Source organism: Heterodontus francisci, chromosome 3 (assembly GCF_036365525.1).
Source record: "Heterodontus francisci isolate sHetFra1 chromosome 3, sHetFra1.hap1, whole genome shotgun sequence".
Classification (NCBI taxonomy): domain Eukaryota; kingdom Metazoa; phylum Chordata; class Chondrichthyes; order Heterodontiformes; family Heterodontidae; genus Heterodontus; species Heterodontus francisci.
Genome location: NC_090373.1, coordinates 31,277,591 through 31,301,012, shown reverse-complemented (window position 1 = coordinate 31,301,012; position 23,422 = coordinate 31,277,591). Strand labels below are relative to the sequence as shown.

At 45.7% G+C, this 23,422-nt stretch overlaps 1 protein-coding gene across 5 annotated transcripts in view; it reads left to right on the top strand.

The window, feature by feature from the left end:
* The window catches only part of sipa1l2 (signal induced proliferation associated 1 like 2), a 581,962-nt gene that overhangs the window by 375,980 nt on the left and 182,560 nt on the right, over positions 1-23,422 (top strand). For all 5 annotated transcript variants that reach the window (XM_068020936.1, XM_068020919.1, XM_068020901.1 and 2 more), the window contains one exon: positions 14,475-14,749. In XM_068020936.1, the coding sequence (XP_067877037.1) occupies positions 14,475-14,749 (275 nt within the window). The remainder of the gene's footprint in view (positions 1-14,474; positions 14,750-23,422) is intronic.

Genomic DNA, 23,422 nt, shown 5'->3' with positions numbered 1-23,422 from the left:
CAACATAGATCAGTAAGCACGGGTGATGGGTGAACGGGACTTGGTGCGAGATCGGATACAGGCTGCAGAGTTTTGGAAGAGTTCAAGTTTATGGAGGGTGCAAAGTGGGAAGCTAGTCAAGAGTGTTGGAATAGTCAAAGATAGTGCACACAAACTTCTGTACTCTGCTCTTTTGACAGTAAGTTTTCTAATTTAATTATATTCAGCTATTTTTACTCTTCATAATTAATTGGTGATGGGAATGTTCATTAGCTGATGCTGAAATTTTAGCATGCTTCCTGACCTAACTCTCGTGCTTGGCAGATCCCCAACCAAATTGTGTCTTACTGTTCCCTGACTTCTGAATGGATACTGAATCCTTGACCAGCCAGGTCCATTGAATGAATGCTGTGTCTCCAACTTGATCTGTCCTTGAATAGCTGCTGACCCAACCTGACCGATAAATGTCCATTTGTGTGGCTGCCATATTCCGGACCTAGTCTGACCTTAAATGGCCCTGTTCGTGGCTGCTGACTCCCATTCCAAACTGATCGTTAGATGCTGGCTGCCCCTATTTTCTGTTAGCCCTCCTGTAATCTCTGTCACTTTGTTGCTGCTCCCTCTTGTTTCCCATGGCTGTTCTTCGCTTTTTCTATCTTCTTGTCCTTCACTTTTTTCCCCATTGTCACCCTCCCTCTTTATGTTCGGGGCAAAGGCTGTCTGTTACTGAGGTGAAAGTCAGTGGTATTTGTGATGGAGATTGTATGAAATTGGAAGCTCAGTTCAGGATCAAATAGGACAATGAAGTTGTGAACCGTCTGCTTTAACTGGATACAGTAGTTGGGAAGGGGATTAGAATTGATGGTGAAAGTATGGAGTTTGTGGCAGGGAATCGCCGACGATGGCATTGGTCTTCCTGATGTTTAACTGGAGGCACTTGTGACTTACCCAATGCTGGATGTCAGACAAGCAGTCTGACAACACCGAGGCAGTGGACAGGTTGAGAGAGGTGGTGGAGAGATTGAGCCGGGCAATTATTACTGTATGTGTGGAACATGTTGCCATGTCTTTAGATGATGTCGCCAAGAGGTAGCATTAACGAACATAAGAAACAGGAGCAGGAGTAAACCATTCAACCCTTCGAGCCCACTCTGCCATGCAATGAGATCTTGACTGATCTTCTACTTCAACACCACTTTCCTGTACTATCCCCATATCCCTTGTTGTTTTTAATATGTAGAAATCTATCAATCTCGGTCTTGAATATGCTCAACGACTGAGCCTCCACAGCCCTCTGGGGCAGAGAATTCCAAAGATTTGCCACCCTCTGAGTGAAGAAATTCCTCCTCATCTCAGTCCTAAATGGCTTGCCCCTTATTCTGAGACTGTGTCCCCTGGTTCTGGACTCCCCAGCCAGGGAAAACATCCTTCCAGCATCAATCCTGTCAAACCTTGTAAGAATTCTGTATGTTTGAATGAGATCACCTCTCATTCTTCTAAACTCCAGAGAATAATCAGTCTTTCCTCCATCTCAGGAATTAATGTGTTGAACTTTCCTTGTACTTCCTCTATAGCAAGTATATCTTTCCTTGGGTAAAGAGACCAAAACTGCACACAATACTCCAGGTACCGTCTCACAAAGTGCTATATAATTGCAGCAAGACATCTTTACTGCTATATTCAAATCCTCTTATAATGAAGGCCCACTTGCCTTCTTAATTGCTTACTGCCTGCATGTTAACTTTCACTGACTCATGAACAAGTCCCTTTGAAGTTTAACACTTCTCAGCTTCTCACCATTTAAGAAATACTTTGTATTTCTGCTTTTTCCTACCAAAGTGGATAACCTCACATTTCTCCACATTGTATTCCATCTGCCAAATTTTTGCCCACTCACTCAGCCTCTCCAAATCCCCTTGAAGCGTCTTTGCATCCTCCTCGCAACTCACACTTCCACCTAATTTTGTGTCATCTGCAAACTTGGAAATATTACATTTACTCCTTGCATCCAAATCATTGATATAGATTGTGAAAAGCTGGGGTCCAAGCACTGATCCTTGTGGTACCCCACTAGTCACAGCCTGCCAATCCGAAAATGATCCATTTATTCCTACTCTGTTTTCTGTCTAACCAGTTCTCAATCCATAGCAGTATATTCCCCATCCAATCCCATGTACTCTAATTTTGTTTACTAATCTCTTGTGAGGGACTTTATCAAAAGCTTTCTGAAAATCTAAATATACCACATCCATTGGTTCCCCCTTATCTATTCTGCCAGTTACATCCTCAAAAAAACTCCCGCAGGTTTGTTAAACATGATTTCCCTTTCATAAATCCACGTTAACTCTGCCCAATCCTACCATTATTTTCTAAGTGTCCTGTTATCACATCCTTAAGTATCGATTCTCACATTTTCCCTACGACTGATGTTAGGCTAAAAGGTCTGTAGTTCCCCATCTTGTCTCTCCGTTCTTTCTTAAATAGCGGGGTTACATTTGCCACCTTCCAATCTGCAGGAACTATTCCAGAGTCTATAGAATTTTGAAAGATGACCATCTACTATCTCTATAACCACCTCTTTCAACACTCTGGGATGTAAATCATTGGGTCCAGGGGATTTATCTACTTTAAATCCCATTACTTTCTCTGGTACTTTTTTTTATGAACACTATCCAGCAGTTCTTCACTTACGCTAGTCCTTTGATTCTCCATTATTTCTGGGAGGTTTTTTGTATTTTCCTCCGTGAAGACAGACACAAAGTATTTGTTTAGTTTCTCTGCTATATCCTTATTCCCCACTATAAATTCTCCTGACTGCTTGGAATGGACCCACATTTGTCTTTGCTAATCTTTTCCTTGTTATGGCTGAGAAAGAGGAGTGGCCAAGGATAGGTCAGTCCAAGTTTGGGAAGAGAAACCATTGCTGGAACTGCTTTGGCTGTGATTGGATAGATAAGAGTTGTACTAAGCAAAGACAGTCCCAGTGAGGTGAACAACTAATGAAAAGCGTTCGAGTAGAATGATGTCAAAGACTATAGAAAAGTTGGAAAGGGCAGGATGGAATATTGCTCCAACGGTCACATAGGATGTCATTTGTAACTTTGACTTGGATCATTTCAGTGGAAAGCCTGATGGAGAAGTTTAAACGGATTTGCAGGAAAGATGGGCCTGGCTTGGGCGGCAACAACACATTGAAGGACTTTGGAAAGGAAAGGAAGGTTAGAGCTAGAGCAGTAGTTTGCAAACGGAGTTTGGCAAGGTGGGGGAGGGCAGTACCTGAGAAGAGGTAATTGTTTATAATTCAAGTTGTATGGGGGCCAAGAATTGAAGTTGGGTCATCAGCAGTTTCGAAGGAATGAGGTCAAGGGAGCAGGAAGTGGGTGTCACAGACAAGATGAACTCATGAGGGGAAAGAAACTCGAGAGGTTCAAGAGAGCCTGGGGAGACGTTTGCTGTGGTGGGCATGGGAAAGGGCGAGGATGACAGAGGCAGTTGAGTGGTAGTCTCAGTTTTTATGACAAAAGTCCATGAGCTCTTTGCACTTGTTGGAGGTGAAGGTGGAGGGAACTGGAGAGAGAGGGGCTTGAGGAGAGAGTTGGTGGTAGAGGAAAGAAATGGTTTGGATCAAACGACAGTGGAAATGTGTGCACGAACAGACACCTAGATCGAGGTGAAAACCCACCATAGTTTAAGAACCAATTTGATACTGCAAACTAAAATGGGCCGCATGGCCGTCTCCATCCATATTTAACTTGAGTGATACCATTACGACTGAGGCGGGAGGAGTGCACTGTCTTTTCTAGTTCCACTTCTCCACAGATCACAACATATGTTTAAATGTTTACCCAGTTACCGATATGGTCAATCATATACTCTACTCTTTATCCCAGAATAAAATACACCAACCAGGTTTCTTTAATAAACAACAAAATTATCAGTTTATTATAAAATGAGACTTATCCAATAACGAAGCAAAGCATTAACACACAGATTAAAATATGAAAGTTCCCTTTTTACCTTAGCCTGCCTCTCTCTCACAAACACAAGTTAACCTAAAAAGAGATTTTCTCTGCAGAGCTCTTTTACAAAAAAAAACAAAAAAGAGAATACTTTGGCCAAATACTTGTTAATTCTTGAAGAAAACAGATGAGAAATGTTGTGTCCCAAAATGGCATACAGTCTGGCATCCGAATACATGTAGCCGGGTTACTGGGATCTTTTCTGGAGCAGTGGCGTTGAGAATTAATCTGGCGAGCTTTCCAGGAGCTCCTCAGGATAAACTCAGCATTTCACGGAGACAAGAGGAAGGAGGCAGGCTGGGTGTTTCTCTCTTGGCAGGTTGATCTCCAATTGCTTTCAAACACAGTCTACACCCCAACTGAACCACAACAATATCTCAGAAGCAAAACCAAACAGCAAGTCAGAACCTCCTGACCCTCATAAATCGTGACATGTCACTTCTCTGTAAACATCTCCCAAGTCACCAAGGTTTCTGTTCATTGTTGAGCTTAAGGCATGTGACTTCCAGTAAAGGTTTTTTTCAAACAAGACCTCAGGTGTCCTTCCGGCCACCTCTTTTTAAAAAAACAAAGTCCGACATCTATGGAATTACTTCAGTTCTCCAATGAATCCAAGTCCACAATTCTAACACACGAATCCTAAAAAAAAATTTCAGAAAATAGAAGCACCTTCGTAACAATACCTAGACTGTGTTTGCAGCCTGGTTTTTGTGATTGTCTTTTGTTCCTGGTTCTTCAGGCAACTTTGTCTCTCTTTCTTGTAGCTTATTCTGTGCATATATACTTAGTGATTTACAATCAATTTCTTATCATTCAACCACTTATACTACTGGGTAAACTTGTTCAAACATCTGCTAAACTTTTCCCTACACTAAATTGAATTCTCTTGACTTTCGCAAGGGTTCTCCTTTTCCTTCTGAAAGTAATCTGCTCCTCTTCCTCTATCTAACCAGAAACTAAGTCAATAATGATGCATTTCTTAAATCTTAACGGCAAAATAAAAATTCAGGCAATTTGATCAATCAATCTTTTCTTTGCCAAAATTGATATACTTCCTTTTTCATCCCGTTTAGCAAAAAACATCTGTAGGTCTTGTTGCAGGAATGGGCACCAACAGATATTTGACAGAATTATTGACAGAGCCACGGACATGGGTGCAATTAATCTATATATAAAGTGTATTGGGCGGGTCACGTTGCCCGGATGGACGACTGTTGCCTGCCCAAGATTGTGTTGTTGGAGAGCTGACCATGGGTGAAAGGAACAGAGGGGCCCCATGCAAACGTTTCAAGGACTCCCTGAAGAAGTCCCTCTCTGTGTACCATGTCGTCCATCACCAGTGGGAAGTGCAGGCCATAGATTGTGATGCCTGGATATGCTACATCAGGGCGGTTACAGACACCTTTGAGACTGAGCGAAGAGCCAGCATGAAAGAGAAAAGGAGGAGAAGGATAAATCCAATTGCCCCCAGCAGAGACTATACCTTCACTTGTACCCACTGTGGGAGAATCTGCCGGTCACAGATAGGCCAGACTAGCTGCCAGCGGGTCCAAAACCTTTGTTCGTGAAGAAATACCAAAAGTGACAATCTAATGCCATCCAAACACAGTCAATTTAAAACATATTTCTCCCTATTTAGTGAAATACTTGGCATTGTTTTTGCTTGCAGAAGTAGTCAGTGCCTGCCCGTACACTCGATGAGCGATGCAGAGAATTCAGACAGATGTCCATCTGTCAGGAATGATCTTTATCTCTTTTTTCCCTCTCTCCATCCTTCTCCCTCTCTCCTTTATGTGTCCATCTCTCTCACCTCTCACTTTCTTCTCTGTGTCCATCTGTCTCTCTCCTCTCTCCCCTCTGCCCCTTCTCCTTCACCACCCTCTGTCCTGCTACCCTCCCCCTTCTGTCCCACTTCCCACACCCCCGTCCCTATTCCCTCCCCCCTTCCCTCTCCCCTCTGCCCCCCTTTCCTTCACCCTTCCCTGCCCTCCACTGCCCCACCCGTCCCCCCTCCCTCGTTTTCCCCCCCCCCCATCTCTCCCTCGTCTCCCCGTCTCTCTCTCTACCCCCCGTCTCTCCCTCTCTCTCTCGTCCCCCCGTCTCTCTCTGTCTCTCTCTCGTCCCCCCGTCTCTCTCTGTCTCTCTCTCTCTCTCTCTCGTTCCCCCCCCCGTCTCTCTCTCTCTCTCTCTCTCTCTCTCTCTCTCTCGTCCCCCACCCGTCTCTCTCTGTCTCTCTTTCGTCCCCCCCGTCTCTCTCTGTCTCTCTTTCGTCCCCCCCGTCTCTCTCTGTCTCTCTTTCGTCCCCCCCGTCTCTCTCTGTCTCTCTTTCGTCCCCCCCGTCTCTCTCTGTCTCTCTCTCATCCTCCCCGTCTCTCTGTCTCTCTTTCGTCCCGTCCCCCCCCCCCGTCTCTCTCTGTCTCTCTCGTCCCCCCGTCTCTTTCTCTCCCCGTCTCTCTCTCTCTCTCTCTCTTGTCCCTCCCGTCTCTCTCTCTCTCTCTCTCATCCCCCCCTCTCTCTCTCTCATGTCCCCCCCTCTCTCTCTCTCATGTCCCCCCCTCTCTCTCTCTCATGTCCCCCCCTCTCTCTCTCTCATGTCCCCCCCCTCTCATGTCTCCCCCCCCCTCTCATGTCCCCCCCCTCTCATGTCCCCCCCCCTCATGTCCCCCCCTCTCTCTCGTCCCCTATCTCTCTCTCTCTCTCTGCCGTCCTCTCCCTCTCTCTCTCTCTCTCTCTCTCTCTCTCTCGTCCCCCCCCCCATCTGTCTCTCTCTCTCGCGTCCCCCCCATCTGTGTCTCTCTCTCGTCCCCCCCCGTCTGTCTCTCTCGTCCCCCCCCCGGCTGTCTCTCTCTCGTACCCCCCGTCTCTCTCTCTCTAGTCCCCCCCCCCCTCGTCTCTCTCTCTCTAGTCCCCCCCCGTCTCTCTCTCTCCAGTCCCCCCCCCCGTCTCTCTCTCTCTAGTCCCCCCCCCGTCTCTCTCTCTCTCGTCCCCCCCCGTCTCTCTCTCTCTCGTCCCCCCCCCCCCCGTCTCTCTCTCTCTCGTCCCCCCCCGTCTCTCTCTCTCTCGTCCCCCCCCCCGTCTCTCTCTCTCTCGTCCCCCCCCCCCCCCCCGTCTCTCTCTCTCTCGTCCCCCCCCCCGTCTCTCTCTCGTCCCCCCCCGTCTCTCTCTCTCGTCCCCCCCCCCCCGTCTCTCTCTCTCTCGTCCCCCTCCCCGTCTCTCTCTCTTTCGTCCCCCCCCCCCCCGTCTCTCTCTCTCGTCCCCCCCCCGTCTCTCTCTCTCTCGTCCCCCCCCCCCCGTCTCTCTCTCTCTCTCGTCCCCCCTCCCGTTTCTCTCTCTCTCGTACCCCCCCGTCTCTCTGTCTCTCGTACCCCCCCCCCGTCTCTCTGTCTCTCGTACCCCCCCCCCGTCTCTCTCTCTCTCGTACCCCCCCGTCTCTCTCTCTCTCGTACCCCTCTCTCTCTCTCTCTCTCTCGTCCCCCTCTCTCTCTCTCTCTCTCTCTCTCTCTTGTCCCTCCTTCCTTCTCGTCCCCTACCTCTCTCTCTCGTGTGTGTGTGTGTCTCTCTCTCTCTTTCTCGTCCGCCCTCTCTCTTCAGCCACCTCCACCCCACCATGCACCAGGAGCGGAAACACATTATCCCTCAGCGCCGGCTCCACACTTTGAGAGAATCCAGGGCGTTTGAAGAGCTGAGAAAGTGGACTGTCTGCCGAAAATAACCAGCTTGCTCTGGCTCAAAGAAGTCTTGCCTTTCCAGTTCTATCATTGCTGTTCTACTCGCACCATTGCTGTCCAGGGCTGATTCCCCAGATCAGATATGGGCAGGGAACAGCTGATTGATGGCTGCAGTCTTCCCTGCTAGTCCCCGCCTTTCCTGTGCTCCGACTGGACGGAGGTCCGGGCGCAGGCAAACCATTCATGCTTTAGATTGGCGGGCCGGATATAAAATGTTGGTGGGCTGTAGGAACTAGCCCGATGTAATTACTTTTGCTGCTGATAATTATCAATGTCTTGCTCCAAGCCTTTAAACTTGTATTTTAAAACACAAGTTTAAAGGCTTGGAGCAAGGCATTTAAAATTACCACGGACCTCAAAGTTTTTACCAGGGACACTGGTCAGCAATCGATTGACTGTGGTGCACCATTCCACCCTATCTTGCACAACCTTTCCGCAGTCTATGAAAGAGTGGCCCGAAGATGGTTTCACATGAGTTGTCAGCTTATAGAGACTTACTACTCACCATCAACAATTGTAAACAAAGTGAAGACACACTGTTGCTCTGACTATATGTCAAAGGTGTTCTCCGTTACTCTACCAATTTTAGTGCTTATCATTTAGGAAATATTTTCAAGGTTGAATGGGCAAAGAGACTTTTCTTTTTAAACTTTATATCCTCTGCTCTTTTGTTTCTAACATCATTCTGACCTGGCTTTCAGAATCAACACCTTAAGCACCAAGCCAGTCGAGTGTTTGTAAGCATCTCTTGACTTTTTTCTATTTAAATGGAGTTTTAGCTCGTTTAACCCAATGGGTTTCATTCTTAATTTTTCCACAATTTGAAGTTGCTCCTTGGTAAAAGGAAGTTGGCTGCTTTTAACTAAAGTGATACAGCAAAAAGCATATTGTAGGTAATACACATCTAGTACTATACAGTTGATCAAAGGCAAAATGCTGTCCCACAAGGAGAAGGGAGAATTAACCAGTGAATCAACCTGCGACTTCTTTCCTTTTGGGACATTAGGAAGTGTATGGTTAGCAAGTGCCCTGCCCATCTTTAGTTGGGTATCATACCCTGCAAAGGAACCTAAAGAGAGGGAGAAACAAGTTAATTACTTCATACCACTTGCATCTCACTGTCTGTTTCAGCTACATTGAGAGCATTTCGTTACAAGGTGCAGCTATGTGTCATATCTTGGAGATACAACCACTCTGCTAATGCATATGCTGGAGACCCTATGGACCTCACCTACGAGGACATCTCAGTCCAAGTTGAGTTGAGCTGTTTTTTTGTGTCTCCTAAGGCTGGTTACAGGGAAACCATCAACAGAGGTCATTGCATTTGATCTTGGTGAGAATTGGGGAGAAGTGTAAAAATAAAGAAAATTAATTAACAAAATTTAAAATTTCACCAGTACACTTGTGACAATGTTTATCACTGAATTTACCTCTGCGTTCATGAGGCACGAATGATCAAGTTTCATCTCGAAAGTATTCCGAACACAGTATTATTCTCTACTCTTTGCTTTGACATGTTTTAACTAAAATAATTTTATAAAGGACAATTTAATCTCCAGCTCACTATTATTTAAATTATCATCTCCTTTGCATTACATTTCTGTCCACATGTCCATTTACATATTACTTCCTGATGCTGAACTACTGATTTCTGTCTGCAACACCCCCCCTGCCTGCTGTGATGGCAATACATGTATCTTATGAATGCCAGAGAGGCACAATTCAGGTGCCTCATAAAATACAGCTCTTAAATCTTTCTTTATCTGAGAGACGGTACATGAGTCTCATCTCTCGGGGTTTTACTGTAAAATATTAACATTTATTCTAACCCACTAGCTAATCTCCTTTAACATTGCTGACAGGCAATCTAAGACGTAGCATAGTTGCGTAGAGTGATCTAATGCGGGATGAGGTTTTGGCGGGATAGTGTATTTAAATTTAAACCACTGGACCTTGAGAGAAGCAGGGAACATGTGGATCTGTTACATAGAGCTGATATGTGGTGAGGGCAACTGTTAGAGAGAATCTATATTCGACACCGAATTTCCAATCAGGAAATCGAGAGATGATCTTTAAAGTTACAGAAATTTTGTACGATTAACATTTATACTGTGTGCTGTGTTTGTAAACAGCACGCTACCTGTCCAATACTGTAGTAGATTGAAATGTAGAAATAACTTGCATTTATTTATGGTCTTTCACAACCTCAGGACATCCCAAAGTGCTGCACAGCCAATGAAGTACTTATGAAAATGTTGTCACTGTTGTAAGGAAACATGGCAGCCAACTTTCATACAGCAAGATCCCATAAACAGCTCTGCTGTTAATTATACAAAAATTCTGTTACTTTGAAGACACCTCTTGATTTTCTGATTGGGCAAACAAAATAGTTTTCTTTTACATACAGCCTTTTGATTGGAAATCCAATACAGAAAATAGATTCTAATAGTTGGTCTCACCTCACCTCACCTCTATTTAACAATTAAGCCTCTGCTTTTCTCCAGGTCCAGTGATTTGACTGAGATAAATAATCAAATAATCGGTATTGGTGATGCTGGTTGAGGAATAAATATTGGCCAGGACAACAGGAAAACTCCCTTGTTCCTCCTGGATCTTTTACACCCACTTGAGAGGATAGATGGGGCCTCAATTTAATTCCTCATCTGTAGCGTTGCCCTCTGACAGTACAGCGCTCCCTCAGCATTGCATTGGAGTGTTTACCTAGGTTAGATGTTTCAATCTGGAATGGGGTGCACACCCTACAAACATACATATGAAATATGAATTAGGAGCAGGAGCAGGCCACTTGGCCCCTCGAGCCTGCTGCACCATTCAACAAGATCATGGCTGATCTGATTGTAACCTCAACTTCACATTCCTGCCTACCCCCAATAACCTTTCACCCCCTTGCTTATCAAGAATCTATCTACCTCTGGCTTCAAAATATTAAAGACTCTGCTTCCACTACCTTTTGAGGAAGAGAGTTCCAAAGACTCACGACCCTCTGAGAGAAAAAAATTCTCCTCATCTCTGTCTTAAACGGGCGACCACTTATTTTTAAACAGTGACCCCTAGTTCTAGATTCTCCCACAAGAGGAAACATTCTTTCCACATCCACCCTGTCAAGACCCCTCAGAATCTTATATGTTTCAATCAAGTCGCCTCTTACTCTTCTAAATTCCAGTGGATACAAGCCTAGCCTGTCCAATCTTTCCTCATAAGACAACCCGCCCATTCCAGGTATTAGTCTAGTAAACCTTCTCTGAACTGCTTCCAACACATTTACATCCTTCCTTAAATAAGGAGACCAGTACTGTACACAGTACTACAGATGTGGTCTCAACAATGCCCTGTATAGATGAAGCATAACCTCCCTACTTTTATATTCAATTCCCCTCGCAATAAATGATAACATTCTACTAGCTTTCCTAATTACGTACTGTATCTGCATTCTAACCTTTTGCGATTCATACACTAGAACAGCTAATTCCCTCTGCATCTCAGCAGCTCTGCAATCTCTCACTATTTAGATAATATGCGTTTTTATTCTTCCTGCCAAAATGGACTATTTTACTTTTCCCACATCATACTCCCATTTCCCAGATCTTTGCCCACTCACTTAACCAATCTATGTCTCTTTGTTGCCACCTTGTGTCCTCTTCACAACTTACTTTTCTATCGATCTTTGTGTCATCAGCAAATTTAGCAACCATACCTTCGGTCCCTTCATCTAAGTCATTTATATGAATTGTAAAAAGTTGAGGTCCCAGCACAGATCCCTGTGGCACACCACTCGTTACACCTTACGAACCTGAAAATTACCCATTTATGCCTACTCTCTGTTTCCTGTTTGCTAGCCATCCATGCCAATATGTTACCCCCTATACCATGAGCTTTTAATTTCTCCAGTAACCATTGATATGGTACTTTATCAATGCCTTCTGGAAATCTAAATACAGTACATCCATCAGTTCCCCTTCACCACAGCACATGTTACTTCAAAGAACTCCAATAAATTGGTTAAACGTGATTTCCCTTTCACAAAACCATGCTGACTCTGCCTGATTGCCTTGTATTTTTCTAAGTTCCCTGCTATAACGTTTTTAATAATAGCTTCTAACATTTTCCCTATGATAGATGTTAAGCTAACTGGTTTGTAGTTTCCCTACTTTCTGTCTCCCCTTTTTGAATAAAGGAGTAACATTCACTATTTTCCAGTGTAAGGGAACCTTCCCAGAATCTAGGGAATTTTGGAAAATCAAAACCAACGCATCATTACCTCACTAGCCACTTCTTTTAATACCCTAGGATGAAGTCCATCAGTACCTGGGGACTTGTCAGCCTGCAGCTCCAACAATTTGTTCAGTACCACTTCCCTGGTGATTGTAATTTTCTTGAGTTCCTCCCTTCCTTCCATATCCTGATTTACAACTATTTCAGGGATGTTACTTGTATACACTATGGTGAAGACCGATACAAAATACCTGTTCAATTCATCTGCCATCTTAATTTATTTTAATATTAATTCCCCGGACTTACTTTCTATAGGACCAACACTCATTTTGTTAACTCTTTTCTTTTTTAAATATCTATAGAAACTCTAACTGTCTGTCTTTATATTTCTTGCCTGTTTTCTCTCATACTCTAATTTTTCCCTCATTATTAATCTTTTAGTTGTTCTTTGCTGCTTTTTATATTCTGTCCAGTTTTCTGACCTGCCACCCGTCTTTGTTCAATTATATGCTTTTTCTTTAAGTTTGATACTTTCTTTAACATTTTTTGTTGACCATGGATGGTGAGTCCTCCCATTAGAATTTCTCTTTCTCGTTAGAATGTATCTATTTAAATCCGAGGCAAGGATGCTAGTACAGAGCTATAGCTGACAATTTAGTTTGGGGATAAAGAGACAGCTTTAATGCATCTTCAAAGTTGTTGTTTATCAAAGTGACATTCACATTAGCGCTAGCGCTTTAGGAGATTCTGGCACTTGTTCGGGGACCTGAGGACTCAAGCCCCAGGCAACCCTATAACAAGGGAAATATGTTGAAAGCATTGTAAAATTTCATGGCTGATTTTATGGCTAAATATAGTATTCAGTTTCAAAATGATAACATTTTTTGAGGTTTATTTTATTTCATATATAAATATTTATGTAGCTATATATTTAACTGCCAGAAATCAACATGTATTTTGAATGCAAAAATAAATGCAACTTTGATATTGAAGCGCCCCAGTTGTATGTTTTCTCCTCCATTTCTGTGGGCCTTTGTTGCTTTCACATATCGCTGTGTGATGTGACGAACCTTGAGCAGAGGATTTTATGCTCACCACTTTGATCTATTTGCTGTTACTTACCCTGTTCTGTTCTATAGTATCCGTGAAGCTGTTTCATAACCTTTGCTTTTTGGTCTGTCACTATTGCAATCAAGTTTAATAAATTCAATACATATACTTTGTCAGTAATTTCCAAAGAAAAATAAAGTAAATCTTACAGTATATTCTTCAGCTCAGTTAATAAGTTCTTTCCTGCTGTCCCATTAGTCCATAAGGTAAAGCAAACTTTTGTTGAAATTTCTGTTTCCAGCCTCTGCTGAGATCTTTTTTTGGAGACAGTGTTTAATATTCTTAACTCAAAACAACAATAAAAAGCAGTTCACAGATGAAATAACACACTCTTTGCTTTGTTGTTTTTCTCCGTTAATAATTCATGTTTTTACCATTGTTTAAGGCATCCGCAAATGGATGCTTGTAACTTCCTGTAGAAATATTCCAGATAGCCAGAATAATTATGGAAGCCTCCATTGTCTTAAAAGAGTAATTTTTGCTATCACTTGGTCAGCCAATGAGCTGGAAGTGGATTGGGGCTGAGAGGAGGATGGTTACATAGTACAAATTAAGAGTGCAAGATCAATTCCAGTCACTGACAGCAGTGATTGATGAGTGAATTACCAGATCATATTCATTCTGGCCAGGAATAGTGGTGTCACTCTATGCAGTCAAGAAATCCAGTTGGATGTTTGTTTTAATTTCAAACATTAAGGAGAAACCGGTCAGTATTCCATCAATCCACATTGTTCCTGGAAAATTCCAAGATCAACTTTCTGACTAATTCTAACCTCCTCCTTACCTGTATCTGAATGTGAAGGTTGTACACTTGTCACTCAATCTCCATTGCAATTATTTCTGTAGGATTGTGATAGTTGTAATTGGAGGATTTTTATAAGATAACTGCAGGGTTGCCGGAATTCCTGAATTGTTCTACTGTTTTCCAGAATTAAAAAATAACGCTCTGGATACTTCAGAAATCCTGGAGAGAAATTTCAGGAACATTTTCTTCTCTTATTTGGCTCCAGCCTGATTCACAAACAGCAGGATTGCAACGCACCAAGGATGCAATCAATGCTTTAGTAAAGCCATGCAGTGCATAGAGCAGTTTCAGGAGTTGGGAGTGGGTGTGAATGTGAACCAAATGGGAATTCAGAGAATTTGAGAAAGAGCAGTTGGCAGAGAGAAAGTTGCTTTGCTGTGTACGCAATTGCAAGGAATAGGCTGTTTTGGGACAGTCGTGTTACAGGCTATTTCTGTGTTACAAAGGTGATTGCATTTCACCCTTCTGACGATGGTGTATATTATCAAAATTTTTGAAGTTAGTAAATTAGCTCAGGTAAACTGATTTGAGTTATCTCCTTGCATATGTAAAAATGACTAGAGGGAACAATTACTTAACAATGTGATTCTTCTTATCCAGTTAGTGACCAGAGGCTGTGAAACGGCAGAAATGACTCTGAGAAGAAATGGTCTTGGACAGCTAGGATTCCATGTTAACTTTGAAGGTATTGTGGCAGATGTTGAACCATTTGGCTTTGCGTGGAAAGCTGGCCTGAGGCAAGGGAGTCGCCTCGTTGAGATCTGCAAAGTAGCTGTGGCGACATTGACCCACGAACAGATGATTGACCTGTTACGAACATCCGTGACAGTAAAAGTGGTGATTATTCAGCCACATGAAGATGGATCACCCAGAAGGTAAAAAACTTGGTCCTTTTGTGACATGTTGTCTAATGATTTATGGTATATGTCTTTTGACAGGTGCTGTAAAGGGGTTTGGACATGAGCTAAAGTATTGAGAGTATCTTGATCCTGCAAAGTGCAGTGATGTAATTGCCGTTTGCCAGCAATAAATTTAATCCTCATTTTAATGGAAATGTAATGTTAAAAAAGTGACCAAATAAAACTGGGAAATACTCTAAGACTTTCTGCCTTCGGAGTGTAAATTATACATGACTGGCATAATTTTTATTTTAAAAACAGAGTTGCTGGGATTGAGCCTTGCTTAAAAAAGAAATTGCCATGGCAATAACAACCCTGTAACAAAACCTGTGTGGTGTGATTTCAGCCCAAGCTTTGTAACATGGTTTTTTTCAGCTCTGCCACCACCCCCAGTCTCCCCAAACTCTTATGAAAAATAAAGCTTGTGAAAACAAACTTGCCCTGCTTTAAGGAACTCAGTATAAAGATAATAAGTGAGCAGAACATTGCTTCTGTTTTAATGAAGCCTGCTGGATGCAGCAATCCTTTCTTCAAGCCATTCGGCAGTCTTTGTAGCTTGCCTGATTATCATTGTGCAAGGGTCTTAATGAATGAAATCTTACTTTCTTGCTGTGCCCAGGTCAAGATGGATGTTTTGTGAGTTAGTGGTGGTTTGTGATTTTGGATGTGCCAGGACTTCAAGCTGTTGACTACAGGTGCATGACATAATTTCCCTTCTTGATTACTCATGTCAGTGTAATTCGGAGTAATTCCCTCTCAACTAGCTGTGTTTTTTAAAATGGCTATTTACTTCAAAACCTGGTTAATTAATTTGAATTCCAACATTGTTGCATGGGATGTGCTGAGCTTCAGCAAAGTGGATGATGAAAAGTAGATTTAAGCTTTTTGAAATGCTTGCTAATGTGGCAGTAAGCATCTGCTTGTAATTTTATTCACCCTTTGTTGTTCCCTAAATTATAATGTCCATGCATTGCAGTATTTGTCTTCCTGTTAGAAGGAAAATACTACCATCCACAATTTGCCACTCAGCAAGGCACCGCAAGAATAAGAGAGCCTTTAGCAGAGTGCAAGCTAAGCTGCTTACTGCTACAAATTGTTTGAGTCTGTTGAAACAATAAGAATGAATAAATCTGGTTCTGTAATTTAAATGACTGAGGAGCACGGGGAGATAAACAAGCAATCAAAAGGGTGTCCCATACATGTTCAAGCACCCAACTTCTTTAAATAACATGTGCAACCCATTGCTATCCCATGCAATTACACCTCTGTTCATAAACCACAAGCTTGATGGCCTTACAGTATTTTCTTGGCTCCCGATCAATGTCAGACAGAATCAGCTAGAACAGGGCCATCCAACTTTTTCACACAGGGGGACCACATTACAATGTTTGCCTTACATAGGGGGCCGCTGGGACAATTTCAGAAAGGCAAAGGCATTACAAATTTATCTTACAGTTAATCAAAACAACAAATGTGCATTTTTGTGAAGAAGCTTTAAATGAGATTAATTTATTGACTTACTTTCTCGTCCCTATGTTGGACACTGATTTAGTGAGTTAACCGGTATTTTTTGCTTGTACAAGTAGCCAATGTTTGCCCGCACACTGTTGCAGTGATGCAGAGTATTCTGGATAGATGTCCATCTGTCAGGAGTGATCCTTCTCTCTGTCCCGTTGTCTTTCTCTCTCTGTCCCGTTGTCTTTCTCTCTCTGTCCCGTTGTCTTTCTCTCTCTGTCCCGCTGTCTTTCACTCTCTGTCCCGCTGTCTTTCTCTCTCTGCCCCGCTGTCTCACTCTCTGTCTCTGCCCCACTGGCACTCTCTGTCTCTGCCCCGCTGTCTCTCTCTCTCTCTCTCTGCCCTGCTGTCTCTGTGTGTGTGTGTCTCTCTCTCTCTCTCTGCCCCGCTGTCTGTCTCTCTCTCTCTCTGCCCCACTGTCTCTCTCTCTCTCTCTGCCCCACTGTCTGTCTCTCTCTCTCTCTCTCTCTCTGCCCCGCTGTCTCTCTCTCTCTCTCTCTGCCCCGCTGTCTCTCTCTCTCTCTCTGCCCCGCTGTCTCTCTCTCTCTCTCTCTCTGCCCCGCTGTCTCTCTCTCTCTCTCTCTCTGCCCCGCTGGCTGTCTCTCTCTCTCTCTCTCTCTCTGCCCCGCTCTCTCTCTCTCTCTCTCTCTCTCTCTCTCTCTCTCTCTGCCCCTCTCTCTCTCTCTCTCTCTCTCTCTCTGCCCCGCTCTCTCTCTCTCTCTCTCTCTCTCTCTCTCCCCCGCTCTCTCTCTCTCTCTCTCTCTCTCTCTGCCCCGCTGTCTGTCTCTCTCTCTCTCTGCCCCGCTGTCTCTCTCTCTGCCCCGCTGTCTGTCTCTCTCTCTCTCTCTCTCTCTGCCCCGCAGTCTGTCTCTGTCTCTCTCTCTCTGCCCCGCAGTCTGTCTCTGTCTCTCTCTCTCTGCCCCGCTGTCTGTCTGTCTCTCTCTCTCTCTGCCCCGCTGTCTCTCTCTCTCTGCCCTGCTGTCTCTCTCTCTCTCTCTCTCTCTGCCCCGCTGTCTCTGTCTCTCTCTCTCTGCCCCGCTGTCTCTCTCTCTCTCTCTCTCTCTCTCTCTGCCCCGCTGTCTCTCTCTCTCTCTCTGCCCTGCTGTCTCTCTCTCTCTCTCTCTCTCTCTGCCCTGCTCGCTTTCGGCGGAGCCATCTCTCTGCCTCTCGCTCCGTCTGCCTCGCGCTCGCTCCCTCTGCCTCCCGCTCCCTCTGCCTCGCGCACGCTCCCGCTCCCTCTGCCTCGCGCACGCTCCCGCTCCCTCTGCCTCGCGCACGCTCCCGCTCCCTCTGCCTCGCGCACGCTCCCGCTGCCTCGCGCTCGCTCCCGCTGCCTCGCGCTCGCTCCCGCTGCCTCGCGCTCGCTCCCGCTGCCTCGCTTCGGCTCCCGCTGCCTCGCTCCCGCTCCCACTGCCTCGCGCTCGCTCCCGCTCCCACTGCCTCGCGCTCGCTCCCGCTCCCACTGCCTCGCGCTCGCTCCCTCTGCCTCGCGCTCATGCTCCCTCTGCCTCGCTCCCGCTGCCTCGCGCTCGCTCCCGCTCCCTCTGCCACGCGCTCGCTCCCGCTCCCGCTCCCTCTGCCTCGCGCTCGCTCCCGCTCCCTCTGCCACGCGCTCGCTCCCGCTCCCTCTGCCACGCGCTCGCTCCCGCTCCCTCTGCCACGCGCTCGCTCCCGCTCCCTCTGCCACGCGCTCGCTCCCGCTCCCTCTGCCACGCCCTCGCTCCCGCTCCCTCTGCCACGCCCTCGCTCCCGCTCCCTCTGCCACGCCCTCGCTCCCGCTCCCTCTGCCACGCCCTCGCTCCCGCTCCCTCTGCCACGCCCTCGCTCCCGCTCCCTCTGCCACGCCCTCGCTCCCGCTCCCTCTGCCACGCCCTCGCTCCCGCTCCCTCTGCCACGCCCTCGCTCCCGCTCCCTCTGCCACGCCCTCGCTCCCGCTCCTCTGCCACGCCCTCGCTCCCTCTGCCTCGCTCCCGCTCCCTCTGCCTCGCTCCCGCTCCCTCTGCCTCGCGCTCGCTCCCTCTGCCTCGCGCTCGCTCGCGCCCGCTCCCTCTGCCTCGCGCCCGCTCCCTCTGCCTCGCGCCCGCTCCCTCTGCCTCGCGCCCGCTCCCTCTGCCTCGCGCCCGCTCCCTCTGCCTCGCGCCCGCTCCCTCTGCCTCGCGCCCGCTCCCTCTGCCTCGCGCCCGCTCCCTCTGCCTCGCGCCCGCTCCCTCTGCCTCGCGCCCGCTCCCTCTACCTCGCGCTCGCTCCCTCTGCCTCCATCTCACGCTCTCTCTCTCTCTGCCTCGTGCGCTCTCTCCCTCTGCCTCTGTGTCTTTCCTCTCTCCCTCTCTATGGACCCCTCTGTCCCTCTCTCTCTTTCTCTGTCCCCTCTCCGTAATCCCGAGTGGGGGAACAGAGGGAGCAAGCGAGTGAACAGTGAGAGAGGAGGGGAAAACAGCGAGTGAGGAGGGAAGGTCAGGGGAGGACAGATAGAGAGAGAGAGAGAGTAGAGGGGGACAGAGAGACAGTGAGAGAGAGAGTGCAGGGGGACAGAGAGGGAGAGCAAGCAGGGGACAAACAGGGAGAGAGCGATCAAGATCACTCCTGACTGATGGACATCTATTTGGAATACTCCACATAACTACAACAAGTGAGCAGGCAGACATTGACTACTTGCGTAAAATGCCAGGTATCTCTAAATCAGTGTCCAACATAGTGACGAGAAAGTAAGTCAATAAATTAAAGCTCTTAAAGCTTCTTCACAAAAATACACATTTGTTGTTGTTTTGATTAATAGTAAGATAAGTTTTTAATGCCTTTATCTTTATGAAATTGTTTCACTGGCCCCTTATGTAAGTCAAAAATTGTAATGTGGCCCTCCATATGAAAAGATTGGACACCCCAGCTCCAACCCTTAACCTTGTATTTTAAAATAACCTAGCAGCTAGGTTATTTTAAAACACAAGCTTAAAGGCTTGTGTTATGTAAACTCATTTTACAATGGCAAAAGTCACTTGGGGAATGTCTCGATTTCTACGCCCTGGCACGCATTACTTTCACTTGGGACACAAGCTCAGTGACATGTTGAATGTTGCTGGACTTTTACATCTATACAAATGCCGTAATTCTGCTGTTATCCATTTCGAATCACATTGTTCCAGCACTTGTATTGAGGGGAAAACAGGCAAGAAATCCAAGAGATCTCCAGAAGTCAGCACTGTCAGTTCCTCATGAATATAAGAGTCCAGTGTAATGGGGCTGAATGGTACTGGCAAAAGAATGCTGCTGACCCATATACGATAGTTAGAAAATATAATGTAACAGATAGCTTTAATAACATTAATCTATGGTGAACTGTCTACCATTCCTTAACAAAATACATGCTGTATTTGCAGTTTTTAAAAACTTGGAGAAGAGTTAGTAAAAATTTATTATTTTTAATGACCATGTTAGAAGCAGTCATTAACCAATTTTGTTTTGCTGCGAATTGGATTAAAGGACAAGTTTTATAAGTATGTAAAAGATCAGTAACTGCAGTGTGCATCATTTACTGTCCAGTTTGAGCGCAGGTAACCTGAGTGGCCAATGTCATTTGTAAGTTTTCTGAATCAAATCATTACATTATATTAAAAGTGCACCTTTGCTAACCGGTAAGAGATTTAGCTTGGACATAAATTGTTTAGTCTGGAGTACAATCTTACACATAGTGACGAGACATTTGTAATTGAATAATACAGGCAGTAACAACCACTCAACGTTTTGCAGAAAAGCTTTTTGTTAATAATCATCTTGTCAGAGCTGAATCGGAATCGGCAAAGATAGACTGAGATATAGACATGTGAATTTAAGAGAATCACTTTATTAGAGGAACTGAAGGGTGCTCTTTACTAGTAATTGTGTTTATCAAATTTTGTCACAAGCTTTGGTGAACAAATACCATTTTGTCTATTAGAGATTCTGTTGTTACTGTATTTTAGAATCCAGGACCTAGTTTAACAGCCTGTCAAGATGAATAATCTAGTCTTGGCTACCTACCATTAGTCTCTCTGTCCCTTCCTGTCCCACTCTGCTTTTCTGTTTCACATGACTCTTCTGAAGTACTGTCTGCTTCATCCTATGAAATTCTCCTGATTTGGAGATCACTGCCGTTTTGTTGGATGCCCTGTCTTCAGACACACATTACAAGCAAGTGGAGATGTTGCACAAACGTTGACCATTGCGGGTCAAATTGTCTTGTGACAACAGCAGTGTGAGAAATGGTCCATCTTCCTATTGCTGACTTTTCTACTGCCTCACCTCAATAACCACAATAACAATCCTCTCCTTGAGTTTCATGGTTTATTGGATGAATTTGCACTCCTGACACAGTGTGAATCCACAGAGATCATCCGATAAGGTCCATCTACCAACCCGTGACATGGTGTAACTAGCTAATAGAGTTGTGCTGCTCTCCATTGATATTCGTATGCTGGGCTACTTTATTTATAGGGAGAAATGTGTTTTAAATCGGACTGTCTTCATGGCATTAGATTAGCTATACACTTTATCTAGAGATTAATTGTCCCCATGTCCGTGGCTGAGTCAATAATTTTGTGAAATGTCCATGGTGCAACATATCGGTGCCTATCCCTGTTCTTAATTCCTTCATACATTCCTCTAGCATCCCCAGATACAGCAGCAGATTGTATGCTGTTGCAGAGTTTTAACAGTATTGATTGGCGCAGTGCCGAGCAGTCTGTTGAGACTTGTTGCTGGCAGCTCTGAGAGCATCTAGGTTTTGTTTGCTGGGGACTTGCTTGTAGTTCATGAGGGCTCTGTTCTTAGTTGCAGTAACTTGCTCCATTTCAGTCCAATAAGCCTCAAAGCAGTCAGCATTCCTCCGAACTCTTTTCCCATACGCAGTGAGTACAGTTATAGATGGTGGCACATAGATGATTCCACTTTGACACTGCACTCAGGCCTTGGGCACTGTTGTCCGAAAGAGCCTGATCGAGGATGTCAAGGAGCTCCTGGGTCTTTTTGGGTCAGTGGTACAGCAAGTGTTGATCCGAGGACGACCTTTCTTCTTGGAGTGGTTTAGCTTCCTTGGTTGGGGCCTGACCTTGCTACACACCAGGGACTGGTCAGTGTCACACTTAGTACTGTGAAAGCTGTGAGTGCTGAGGATGGTACATCTGGTGATGATAACGTCTTATCTGGTGCCAGTGGCGTGATCTTGGATGTCGCCAGGACACCTTGTGGCATGGCTTGGTCTGGAAGTAGCTGCTCATCACAGAGAATCAACGCTAACAGCATAACTCCAGCAACCTCTGTCCATTTTCGTCATCTTGCCAATTTTCTGGTGCCCTATTCAGGTTGGCCAAGCTTTGTAGTCGGTACCCGCCCTCGCATTGAAGTCCCCTAGAAGATACAGTCCCTCGGTGCTGGGAATTCTGCGAATGACAGCATCAAGTGTCTCATAGAACTGATCCTTGACATCTAGGATAGAGGTGAATGTCGGGGCATAGATGCACATGTGATTAACTGGGCCCACGCTTGTTGACAAGCGAAGAGTAAGAAGCCTTTCTGTGCCTTCTGTGGGGGGGTTCAATCATCGCATGTAGTATGTTTTTTTACTGTGAAACCCACTCCATGCTCACATGTTGCCTCTTGGACTTTCCCCTGCCAGAAGAACGTGTAGTGATTGTCTTTAAGGGATCCATTTTGAGTGAGCCTAGTTTCTTGCAATACAGCAATGTCCACCTAGAGCCTCGTGAGTTCTTTGTCGATCACAACTGTCTTGCATGCGTCATCAACCTGCAGAAGGTCGTCTGTAAGACCTGGAGGCATGGTCCTTGCATTCAAGCTTGCGATGCAAAGGACTGGTGTCGTCTTTGTTGAGTTTGTCTTGCTTGGTGCATAGATTATCAACCCGCCTGTCGAGAGATGACTGTCTAAGCTCCAAGCACTCATTGAAGCAAGGAGGTCGTGACGAGACAGCACCTAACTGACTGGGGGCTGCCCAGCTTTGGGAGGGAGGTAGCTATCCAATGAGACCTCGCACTGTTGGAAGTAATCCCTGGTGCTCATACTCTATGCCAATCGACCGAGAGCTTATAACCGGTAACTCTTGCTTCCCATGTTGTGCCAATGTTTAACCATGAAGCTGGAGTCCTGTCCAAGTGCAGGCCTGGGCAAATAGTATGGAGACCCTGAGTTGCCCAAGCATCAGGACTCTCCTCTCGGCATTGCTAGTATTGTTCAAAGGAAGGAAAACAAAACGTACTGTTTGGTGTCAGCTCTGCTGCAGGAGTTGCTGGAAAGCTGTCTGATACGTAACAAGTAACTGTATAACAGACTCCACTCTTGATTTTCTCTCGGGGTTTACTTCCTTAGCCGCTTCACTCCCAAGACACCCACAAGGCAGTGAGGCTATTTACCCGTAGCTGGGAATCTGTTTCTTAGCACCAGGGCGGAATCACTCACCGGTGGGCCTGCATGCCACGCATCTGGGGGCCAGGATGGCCAATAAACCCCAACATCCCAGGGACAGAAATCCCAATTAGCCTGGGAAACCCCAATAACCCGGGGGATTAATCCCCAACTAGCCAGGGACAAAACCCCCAATCCCCCTGTAAACCGTGGCACGGAGTCAACTCCCCCTTGGCCCCTTTATTCCCTTCACCCACTTGATCCTGGCCGTCACGTGGGACTAAGTCCTCTTAATTCAGGCTCAGGCTAGGTGTTTGAGATATCGGGTTACAGGAGAGCCGCCCTCCACTAATCCACCGGCGACAGTTAATGGCTTAGTACAAAGAGGAGGAAACTCAGTCCTTTCTTTAACTATCACTTTACATTATTCACGTTGTTGTACAATGTAAGAATAAGGCTTATACACTTGGTTAAACAAAAGCATGCAACTCAAACTGGATTATACAGTTAATAACAAAGCTAGCTAGAATCGATAAGCACACCCACTAGGTTCCTCTGACCTTTTCCTGACCTAGTCACAGAAAACAAAGGATAATACCCGAAAAAGGGGAGAGCTGACGCTGGCCAGGCGTTCCGTTCTCACTCTCTTTTACGTCGTCACCGCGTTGCTCACGCAGGGTCTTGCACTTACGCGATGGTTGGTCTCCGGAGTTTCTCGCTGGCTCTATGCATGAGAATCTCTAT